We start from the raw sequence: 12,068 nt of genomic DNA, 5'->3' as shown, positions 1-12,068 counted from the left end.
TCATATATATATATATATATACACAATCATCTGTATTAAGATATTTCTCAAATTTATAGCTTAAACGAACTTAAATGGCACAATTTTCAGAAATATGGGCAGTGGGCAACCAGGAATGCTACATATATTTCCTATCTTTACAGCTTGTAGCTTAAAGAAATGCACTAGTGGTTTAAAAGCCTGTATTACTTAAGGCAGTTGAAGACATGTACTTACTGTACAGACATCATGCTTGTTTCCATTGCTGAATCCACTTTTCCTTCATCTTGCGTTTCCATGGCTGATCTCTCTGTTTCACCTGGGAGTTCAGGTGCACAAGCTCCATATAGTTCTGGGGCTGTAGCTACATACGCTGAAGGAACAAAACTGCTACTACGCAACTTACTGACTTCTTCTTCAAGTTTTTTCTTTTCCTCAAGCAAACGGGCGCGATCTTCAGATAGTGACTCTATCAAATCTGAAGGCCCCCCAAGTTGAAATAACATTATAATACATCTCATGTGATTTTATTAATTTTAAAAAGGAGTTAAAAATATATTATGAAACATTACTAACCTTTATCTCGCTCTTGCTGTTGCATTGTACTTTTCAACTTATCGCTAAGATCATTGATTATGTTTTCTTTTCTCATTTTCTCTCTTGTTAAAACAGTGTTAAAATTGGTCTGGAACGAGAGAATGACAACTACTTAAATCACCTGCATGTACACAGCAGATAGGCCTAAAGAAACTAGCAAATATTTTTGCATGGTGCATTTGTATGTGGAGAAGATAAAGTGCAATTCATAAATGTTCATTTTTTAATAAGAACGCTCTACTGTGGAAAATACAATGTGACTGTGTTGTCCTGAGGTTCCATATTAAGATATGCTCCAATTTAATACCTTGAAAATGAATTCTATTTTCTCATTATTGTCAAAGGAAAAGCACTAGCAGATGATTTTAAAATTGGGAAGGGAGGGAGGGAGAAAGAAAAGAAAAGAAAAAAGAAGAAGAAAAAGAAAAGAAGGAAAGAATGAAAGAAAACAGTAAGTGCTGTTACACACTTTACTTTTTCTTTAATAATCTTCCTGCTTCTGGAATCTTCCTTTTCTCTTTGGCTAAGTCTTGATTACCACAGAAATATTTTATAGAGATGACTTTATCCCATCTTCTCTTTTCTGGACATTTGCAATAGCCACCGCACACCTGGTTAATACTAACTGGACTTGTTACCTTTAGTTTTTTATAAAAACTTTCCTACTGTGAAGCTCATGTATCAAAGTGCCTGCACAGATCACATTAAGCCTATATGGCAATTCTAACTAAAATTTCTTTTATAAAGATTACTGAATTGTTAACAGTTTCATTTATAAGACGTCCATTAAGATCTTCTTTAAACTTAAAAGCAATAGATGAATGGTAAATAATCTAAACAGACTCTTCCCATCTACCCAGCATTTCTAATTCCAAAATTAATAATCTATGATCCTTCAATGTATAATGCCAATACTGCTAAAACCTGGGAGACTTAATAAGAATATGGCATTTTTAGATCAAAATTAATTAAAGATTGAGTTAAATATCATTTCTAGCCAGAAAGCATACATGAAGATGTCTCAAAAGGAACATTTATGATGTCTTTTGTTAAGCCATTTCTCTATATTTTATGTATCTATATAAAATTAATATTTATAACAGTGTGTTTCAGTCAGTTAATTCATCCCAAATATTTACAATAGCATATTTTACCTAATTAATTTGTCCCCTACTTATTTTTGGAAATGAAAGCTCATAAAAGACCTCACAGAGAAAGCAAGCGAGTGAAAGATACATTTTATACAGAATAAATTATACAAAGGAATGTACAACCTCAGATTTTTTAAAAACAGAGACATCATTAATGATCTCTTCATTGGTAATTCTTACTTAAAACTGGTTGCTACTTCACCTCCCTGAACACTTCATTTCAATGGCTTCTATAAAGCCACACTTTTCCTTTTTCTGGTTACTCTTTCTTATTCCCCTTTTCAAGCTCTTCTTTATTTCCCCAGGCCTTAAAACTTAAAATGTAAAGTTCCTACAGGTTTAGAACTATACTACTATACTTTTCTTGAATTCTACAAAGACATTAATGTAATCACGCCATTACAGGAAAAGGAAAATACCACATATATTAAACAAATGTGTTTATCAACTATAACATATACCTGTTTCAGAAAAGCATTATTTGGGGTAAAAAAAGCAGGTCACTATTCTCCTTGGCCTGAGCTCTCAGCAGACATCCATTGTCCCCAAAGTTGCCCATGTCTGACAGTGCTCCACTCTTTCTCCCCACCCCAGCAGGCAATGCTGATTAAGTATAAATCTAATTGTTGCACTCCTTTATTTTCTCTCCAACTGCTGTCATCCAGGTATGTGAGGTGAAGCACGAGCTCCTGAATAAGGCAACCTAGTCCTTAGTGGTCTGTGCCTGTGCTTCCCTCACAAGCTTTACCCTCTCAACATTCTTCAATATTATTAATAAGGTTAATCAACAAAATTCAACAGTAGTCCATAATTATGTACCAGCAGTCTGTCACATGGATAAAAATTATAGAAAGTACAAGAAATTTGTAATGATCAGCATGTAATTCAGAATAATAAAATTTGAGAGCTTAGGGGGAAAAATTCAAATATCATGTGTGAAGTAGTAGAAGGACTTTCATTTTACAAAAAACTAATCTGAATCGAAAATGCTTTTACCATGAAGATATTTAATAAATATTATCAGGCTCAATGCAGGAAACTCGTATCTAAGATGTACGATGCCCCCAGTTACACAAAAATTTTTTATTTGTTAATTTATGTTTATCTTCTTTAGACCTGAAATAAATGAAACTAGGGTGGGGGAGAATATACCTGTTGTTCAGCAATCAGAGATGTTCGAACGTTTTGCATTTCTTCATTCTTTCTTTTCTCTTGCTCTTCAAGTTGTTCTAGAAACTTTGCTTTTTCTTCCTGAAGCTTTTCTTGAAGTTCAGCAACTAGGCTTGAAGAATCTTCTCTGGCAGATTCAATGGCAAGACTTGAAAATTACATATGGTATTAAAATTTTTTTGAAAATAACATATAATCATAAATATACCAAATATCACAATTAGGTGACATCAGAAAGGTTGTGTATCTTCCTTAAACCTAACAGTAATTAATTGCTGTTAGAGATATTTCTATGTAACCCTCCACCCTTTTTATCTACCAAGGAAAGGGAAGCAAGTAAAAGGGAAAAGTTTAACAGAGATTATATACTGACACCAACACGGTGAATGACTATAATGATTATATTTGATAAATTCAGGATAAGTTGCTTCTACCAGCATTGGGAATGTTTTCAATATAAAAAATCAATATGCCTCTCAAGAGCTCAGCTTCAACATCAGTTCTGGTAATCTCAGAACTGTAATGTACACTACAGAGAGAGAAGAAAAGAAACACATAGGTGAGGATCACATACATTGAAAAGTCCTTAATTTTTAAATAGATTTTGGTTCATTTTGTTAACTAATGAACAAATAACACGAAACTAAAAGGAAGTTAAATGTTCATACAGCGAATCTACATATTCATAATTCATATTCACTTCCCTCAAAACTAGCTACCCCCTAAGGGGTTGCTGACAAAGTACCAAAGAGGACAAGGCAAGGAGAAAAACCACAAACACAAGTTAGTAAGTATTGTAATTTCTGATACAGAAGTTAATTTTATCTGCTTTCAACCTAATAATCTTTTACATCAAAAAAGTTTGCCCATGAAGTAGATAATTAATCCCACCAAAGGAGTTACAAATATGTTAAACCACAGGAAAGAGGCTGCCATGTTAGCAAATATTCCCAAACTATTTTAGTGACTAAATCAATTGATTGCTTTAAATGTACACTTACACAATTTTAAATTACATTTTAATGTTTTTGGAATCAGGAGGCAGACTGAAGATTTTTAAAATTTATTTGAGAGCGAGAGAGATGAGCAGGGGGGAGGGACAGAGGGAGAAGGACAAGCAGACTCTGCGCTGAGGACGGAGCCCAATGCGGGGCTGCTGAAACCAGGAGTGCAATGCTCAACCAGACACGCAACCCACTGAGCCATGGTGCCCCATGGCATCAAGAGGCATTTTCTAATCAATGTGGATACTGAACTTGTTTGCTTATATTTATCCCCAATGTAATTTCATAATCTATAAAATTATCATACTATTACTATTACAGCAACTGATAATCATACAAAGAATTGTTGTGATTCTTTTACTCATTCTTCCAAATTTACTGATAAAATCTAGTAATTCATATCAATTTGCTGCCCATTTTCTTCTAAGGGATGGTTTTAAATGGCCAAACATGAAATACGCAGTTAGAGACATACTACCTCTATCAAAGTCTGAGACTTCCTAGTTTACAGAAAGGTTTCAACTGGGAAACACCTAAACCCTAATGCAGTAGAAAGGATAAGGTAAAAGATTTGTTTTCAAAGTTTTTCCTTTAGGGCTAGAGGAGAAAGTATGGCTATGGAAAGTAAAAATCATAGCACAGATGGAAACCTGACAAGCTACATAAATCAAAGTGTTACTCAGGAACTAGAATATAAATATGGACTCAACATACTAACAATGAAGTGTTAAGGATTAAAATTGGTATAGGCAGGGTTTATGCATTAGATTTTCTTTAATACTGTTTGGCTAATGTCTACCTTTAGCAAGTAAGAGAGATATTTTGAAGAATTATCCCTATAATTAACAGGACAAGCGAACTGTTACGGGAAAAACAAAAAGCCAGGTTTCAGGCAGGTAAGCAAGGTGACCATAGTGAGGAATGAAGTTAGAGAAGCAGTGGGGGAAGTCAGATCATGAACAGAAAACATTTTGGATTTTATTAGCAGTACAATGTGAAGTCATTAAAGAATTTTGTCTAGAGAGAATGACAGACTATAAATTTAGGTTTGTAAAGGACTGTTGCGAGGATGTTGGTGAGAATAATGGAGCACAATAACAAAGTAAGAAGGATAGGTTTCAGCATGAGAAAGGATGCTAACAATGCTGTAAGACTGTGGTCTAATTGTGTGTGTGTGTGTGTGTGTGTGTGTGTGTGTGTGTGTGTGTATGTATGTATGCGTAAAGACGGGTAGTATTTATAATTTCTAGGTGTCTTGTAACTTTGGGTTGCTTGGTGCACCCTGAGGAAATGTTACCTTTACTTCAAGGGTCAGTGGCTGTGCTAGGATGAGGCAGGTAGGGGAAAAGATATTCTAGGCACATAACAATGTATCTTTGATTGTATCTTTGTAAATACACAATCATTCCAAATACCCAGAATGAGCACATTAAATGATTAGGTATATGCTGACTCATAGGGTAAAAGTCTTTTGGTAGCAAAAGCAAATAAAGGAGAGCTTAAGACACAAAGAACAACCAGTAATCATACTGTGTTGGGCACAGGGATTTCTTGTGGTTATATATGCTATGTCACATTGTTTGAGGCTCCCATTAGAAAAGGCCCCAGGGAACTGTTAGCCACATCATTCTGTTGTATTTTACACTACTCTATGACCTCAAATGGCTCTGTCATCAAGGGGAATTAACCGTAGCAACGGGTAGAGTTAAGTTTTGTTTTTTATAGCACCATGGCCTTACTTTCTTTGGGGAGCAAAGAGATACGTTGTGTGCTGGGTGGGAGGGAAGGCATGCATGAAGAAAAGGTTACAGTATCTCAATAATTAAGAATATTATTTGACCTAGCAATGCTGGCATAGAAACCTAAGAAATTTATCAATACAGGTTGCTCCCCTTAATCTAAATTTACATAATCCTGTCTTATGTTAATACCCTAATAGGCCTGGAAATTAGAACTGAAGGAAGCAAATACATTTGTTATCAGTTGGAAATTTCCATGCCCTTACAAAGAACCTGATATAAATCTTATCTGGTTAATAGGTTACTCCACCATTAATAAATTAGTGTATGCTAGCAGAAAAGATTCTATTATACCCAACATTTCTAGGAACTAGAAAATCTGCATTGAATACAAACTAGACCATCATGATGCATGAACTATCTCCTATCATTAATTATATTAGATTAAGGCATAGTAAACAAATACTGGTTTTTTGTGGGTTTTTTAAAACGTTTTTGAGATTAAAATTATAAAACTGAAATGCTCCTCCTGTACTCACCCCGATCTACATCAACTACTCCATGGAGGCACAGCTATGAATAGTGTAGTAGGTAGATTTGCAAACAACACACACACACACACACACACACACACACACACACACTGGACTCATTTTCTTTGTACTCAGGTGTATGAGAAAGCCCCTTCCCCTCTTAAAAATAATGTATACTACCGATTTAATTTTTCCCAGTTATATAGGAAAAAATGTATCTTACTTTAATTTTGCATTTCCTTAATCCCAGGTGGACTGAAAAGCTATTCACATATTGGTTATTTGTATTTCTTCATTGATCTGACTGTCCATTTTTCTAATGAATACCCTAACTGACTTGTGGGAGTTCTTTAACATTACGGATACAATTAATATTCTTATTTATATCTTGCTGATGCTTCTGCGCAGTTGGTCTCTCCATGCTGCTTCTGGCATATGCACAACCAGCCAAGTGGTGGTAAGCAGGGAGGTGTGCTGGACCATGTCTTCACCTCTGCGTCATTTCTTCTCAAAGATTTCCTCATTCTTTTTCAAGTGTTTCTTCTGCATGACAGAGAAGCCTAGAACTATATTGCCCAGAAGCCCCTTCCCAATAAGTTCTTAGTTGAAGTTTGCCAATGAAAGATACCCACACAAGATCTGGAATGCTAAGAGAAAGAGAGAGTTTGTCATTTTGTAGAAGTGGCTACGACCAGCTATGTGGGCTGTTAAGTTCGTGAGGGGTTTCCAAGTGAACTACCTGCACTGGTGTCACAGTATACAATTGGGCGTCTCCAAGAAACTGTGGAAATTTTCCGATTAGCCCCCCACTTTTGGTGCTTCAGACAGCTTTGAACCTCCAGATTTCCAGGTCTGGGAGCAACTCCTTTACAATGTCCCTTAGGTTTCCCCAAACTCACAGAAGTTCTAATCCTAGTATTAAATCCTTTAATCCTGGAGTATTTAAGAGAGATTCTGTTTTCTATAATCAATCCTGACAGATACAAATATGATCCTTGGGGGAAAAGCATAAAGACAGGAATCTGGAATTGATTCTCTGATCTGCTTCGATGTAAAGGCAGTAATGACCTCACTGTCAGTGCAACATGGAACTCTGGAAAATTAGGGCATTCCATGGCAGAACAGCTGATACCTATAGCTGTGTGCATCAGGTGACTAAAGGTGGCAAGGTTTTAGAAATGCCACAGCTGTCCCTGCCTAAGCCTTCCTTGACAGCAGTAGCAGCCTTTACTCCCTCATCTGAAAAGATTAGTGTCACCTTGCCTGTGGTTCCCATCTCAACAAACTGATCCTTCTTAACTGGCTCCCCTAACTATTTAATTACTCCCAACCCAGCTCTACTTTCAAATCCCCAGATCCCAGGGGAGTTGAAAATCTAACCAAGGAGGAATTGCAACGGCAAAATTTTCTATTTATTCTGGTAGCAATATAGGAAATACGTATGGGGACAAATCCATTTAGAGTTAGGAAAGGAAAGGCAAACATAATGGTAACTTGGGCCAATATTATCTGTATGGATACAATAATCAGAGACTCTAGATTCAATGTTCACAGTTTGCTAGATTTACTGCCTGAAACCTGGATCTAATGGCCAACTTTAAAAGAAAATAAGATGCAAAGATGAGATTCTAGACCACACGCAGGAAAACAATGGCCTACAGGCCAGATCCAGCCTTTACCTGTTGGTGTTGAAAGTTTTAATGCAACACAGCCACACCCAATCATTTATATTGTCTCATTTCTCTCTTGCTAGTTGAGTAGCATAGATAGAAACCATATCACTGACAAAGCCTAAAATATTTACAATGTGGCCCTTCACACACAGTTTGCCAACCAGTCTCTGTTATCAATGATTCTCAAAGTGTGATCCACAGAACCCTGGGGGTAAGACTAGAAACACTTTCAAGGGATCAGTAAGACCAAAACTATTTTCATAATAATACTAAGGTATTTGCCTCTTACACCTTGTTGACATTTGCACAGATGCTAAAATAGCTGACACCTTAACATAAATTAAAGATGATAGTGCCAAACCATACTTTCAGTCATTGTTTCTTTACATCAAGGTACTCAAAGTGGAAAAGAAGAAGGCAGGTTTATTTTGGAATATCCATGATGTAGTAAGAATTGCTATTTTTACCACTGAGTATGCACCTTTTCAGTATTCAGTGATGAAATGAGTACATATAAAGAACTTCGTTTGTCTCACAGAAAAGTACTTGTATAATTGCTTTGCTGTGTGCTGAATTTGCTACTTTTTTCACGCTCTATTTTTTTCTTTTTCTTTCTTTCTCCCTCCCTTTCTCCTTTTCCTTTCCTTTTCTTTCTCCCTCCCTCTCTCTTCTTTCTTTCCTTTCTTTCTCTCTTTCCTTCCTTCCTCCCTCCCTCCTTTCCCTCTTTTCTTTCTTTTTTTCTTTCGTTCTTTCTTTTCCTTTTTCTTTTCTTTTCTTTTCCTTCCTTCCTTCCGATTTTATTTATTTGACAGAGAGAGACAGCCAGCGAGAGGGGGGACACAAGAAGGGGGAGTGCGAGAGGAAGCCCAATGCTGCGCTTGATCCCATGAATCCGGGACCACTCCCTGAGCCGACGGCAGCCACTTAACGACTGAACCACCCAGGCGTCCCTATGCTCTACTATTTCTATTTGAAAAATGACAATCCTTGGTTATTTGGATTTGGGTTTTTAACAGACACTTTCTCAAAAATGACCAATGTGAGCTTGTTACTTCAATGAACAAGTGACAGAATTTGTTACCAATGGTAAAAAGTGACTCTCTAAAAATAAATTAAAATTTTAGAAAACCTGAGGCACCTGGCCGACTTGTCAGTAGAGCATGTGATTCTTGATCTCAAGGTCATGAGTTCAAGCCTCACACTGGGCACAGAAATTACTTAAAAACAAAACCCAAAACACCAAACAAAAAAAAAAAATTAGAAAACTTGTAACTGCCACTATGAGTTTGAGAGTTTTCCAGTACTTAAGATCTTTCTCATAAAATTGGTAGGTATATTAACACATCTGATTTTTCTGTCAATAAAATATGTCAGGACTTACCAGATCTGCATAACTCAGTGAACTAGTGTTTTTCAAATGGCCAATTTGTTGTGCTACAGAATTATGCATGAGTAAAACAGCCACTCAAAGTTCAAGACAGTTCAACAGATATTAGCATAAACAGCATGAAAAAAATCCATTTGGCAGTTTCATATTCCATACTGAAACTAATGTTTAAGAAATTATCATTTGTTGGATTTTGATTTAGTATCAAGGAAACATCAACAAGTATATGAAAAAGTTATTGAAATATTCCTTTTTTCTAATTACATGTAAGTGAAAGGCTGAATTTTTATCATACATTAATCAAAAGATATTGCAATAGACTTGATGCAGAAGCAAATACAAGAATCCATTAAGCCAAACATTAAAGAGATCTGCAAATATATAAAACAAATGGCACTCTTCTCACTTATTTTCATTTTAGAAAATAGTTTTTTAAAGAACACATTTACTGGATCCTTGGTCTTGAGGAATGCATCCAAAGAATGATGGTGATAGGCATAGTGGAAGATATTTATTATTTATATCCCGGGAGGATCCAAAGAATATGCCCTTCACCAAGGCTTTAAGAAATTCAACTTCGGAAAGCTCTGTAGGACAGGGATAGCAGAGGGAGATGAAATCACTGAAATTCAGTGAATTAAATGGGAATGACAGGATTCTGGAGTGGTAGAGGCCAATTAGTGGCACTTAACCAGAGACATGATGTGGTATTATTACAGGCAGCAGATCCAGAGCAGCAATCAGAAGGTATAACCCAGAAAAATCTTTGGCACTGGCTAACCACAGGGCCATAACAGAATGGGATGATAAAGGATTATTAAAACTTTTTTTTTTAAAGATTTTATTTATTTATGTGACAAAGAGACAGCTAGTGAGAGAGGGAACACAGCAGGGGAGTGGGAGGGAAAGAAGCAGTCTCCCAGCGGAGGAGCCCGATGTGGGGCGCGATCCCGGAACACTGGGATCACACCCTGAGCCGAAGGCAGACGCTTAACGACTGCGCTACCCAGGTGCTCCTAAAACTTTTTTTTAAAAACTGTTTTTTAAAACCTCAATATCTAGTGCGCAGAGAGCTAATTTAAATAAAGAGAGTCACCACCCCTCACCTAATCCCAAGCTCTGAGTCAGTCACCAACTACAGTGTCCAAGTTTTATAATGTTGTCTTCTTTATAGTCTTTAGCATAGGGAACTGTGCCCACTGCTCAGGCTGAGTGTGTATTCTGGAAAAGTAATTAACCAACTTTTGGGGGACAAACGAATACAGGCTCTAAGGGGGCTCTAAGGCTACTGTGGTCCACCAGGAGATTACTGATAGCCACGTGATAAATGGAGTTTGGGTCCAGTGGGTCCTTTACCATAGACAAGTAATACAATACATCCTTACCTATAGAATCTCTAGTGGAATACACATAGAAGCAACTGTGGGAGACTCCTTATTGGTTCCTCACTCATGGAATGAGGAACTATTATGGTAAAAAAAACCAAGTAAAGTCTCTAAAACAGTTTCTCATTTCACATGATGTAAGGGCAATTTCTATAACTTCTTATTCAACTTAAGTATATGTCCTGTAGGAAACATACAAAAATAAGCAATGGAGTCTCATAAATTTAATCAGGTAGTGACTCCAAGAAAACTGTTATTTCACATATGACCTCTTTGCTGGAGTAAATCAACAAGGCCACTACTGCCTGACACGGAGCTAGTGACTTAGCGATTTCTTCCCTCTTCATAGCTATAAGTATATACTAGAGGCTGACAAACATTTTGTAAAGGGAAGAAGAGTAAACGTGTTAGTTAGTGTGATGATCTGTCACACCTACTCAATTCTTCCAAAAGCAACCACAGGCGACAGATAGATAAAGGAAAGGGCATCTGTGTATTCCAACAGAGATGTGTTTACAAAAACAAGTAGTAAGCTGGATTCCCACAGGCCAGTCTGTCAAACCCTAGTACAGACCACAAGCAACAGTTAGATTTTACCTACAGCAACAGCAACACATTTCCAATGTCTTATTTCTGGATTATACCAGTTCTCTAGTTCTCTGTTAAAATCTAGTTGGCAGGGATACTGCTCTTCTTGCTATTCCTCAAGATATCAATACCAATCTGAGAGAGGGGGGAAAAGGGGAAAAAAAAGGTATCATACGAATCTAATATATTTAGGGCATTTATGCTTGTTAGGCCGAGTAAACAGGAAGTAGCAACTACCTCAGCTATCAGGGCAAGACACATGAGTCCCAGAGGATGAGCAATAAAAACCACGAAAATTCAGGAGTTTGTCAGCACAGTGAAATTTCTAAGTGTCCAGTCATATGAGATGTCCCCTCTAAAGTGAAGGGACAAGCTGCTTGTAGGTGAGCATCTCTGAATTTTGGAGGCAATATACATAGTACACTTGGGAATGCTGCTCTGACTCATTTATGAAATAACTCCCTGTTCTATGTAAGGCCCAGAACAACATGCAAATAGCTCTGCCCCCTGAGCCACACTTCCCAGAATATGCTTGAAGTGTCTGTAGCAGAAATGAATACTGTATAGAATTTTTGACAAGTCCTACAGGAGAATCATAGTTAAAACCCTTGGAATTTTGAAATGCATAACTATTTTCCTGTTGTAAAGCAGTTATGGCTTGCTACTGGGTCTGCAGAGATTGAAAGACTGACCACAGTCTCCCAAGCTACCATGAGTCCTGAGCTGCCCATCATAAAGTGAATGTTGTCTAAGCCATCAAACCATAAAGTTGGGTATACACAGCAATATTCCATCACAAGCTAGATGTGGCATACATGAGACCCAACAAAATATGGCACAAGTATGGTACAAATAGATCAAG

At 36.9% G+C, this 12,068-nt stretch overlaps 1 protein-coding gene across 3 annotated transcripts in view; it reads right to left on the bottom strand.

The window, feature by feature from the left end:
• The window catches only part of RB1CC1 (RB1 inducible coiled-coil 1), a 90,897-nt gene that overhangs the window by 21,161 nt on the left and 57,668 nt on the right, over positions 1 to 12,068 (bottom strand). For 2 of the 3 annotated variants that reach the window (XM_045789091.2, XM_045789092.2), the window contains exons 16-18: positions 2,880 to 3,045; positions 556 to 664; positions 217 to 457 (exon numbers count right to left, since the gene is read on the bottom strand). In XM_045789091.2, coding sequence (XP_045645047.2) covers positions 217 to 457; positions 556 to 664; positions 2,880 to 3,045 — 516 coding nt within the window. The remainder of the gene's footprint in view (positions 1 to 216; positions 458 to 555; positions 665 to 2,879; positions 3,046 to 12,068) is intronic. The other variant, XM_045789093.2, reaches the window with a different exon arrangement.

The sequence above is a fragment of the Ursus americanus genome, chromosome 9, assembly GCF_024610735.1.
Source record: "Ursus americanus isolate L20-20 chromosome 9, mUrsAme1.1.p, whole genome shotgun sequence".
NCBI lineage: Eukaryota > Metazoa > Chordata > Mammalia > Carnivora > Ursidae > Ursus > Ursus americanus.
This window is presented reverse-complemented; position numbering and strand designations above follow the sequence as displayed.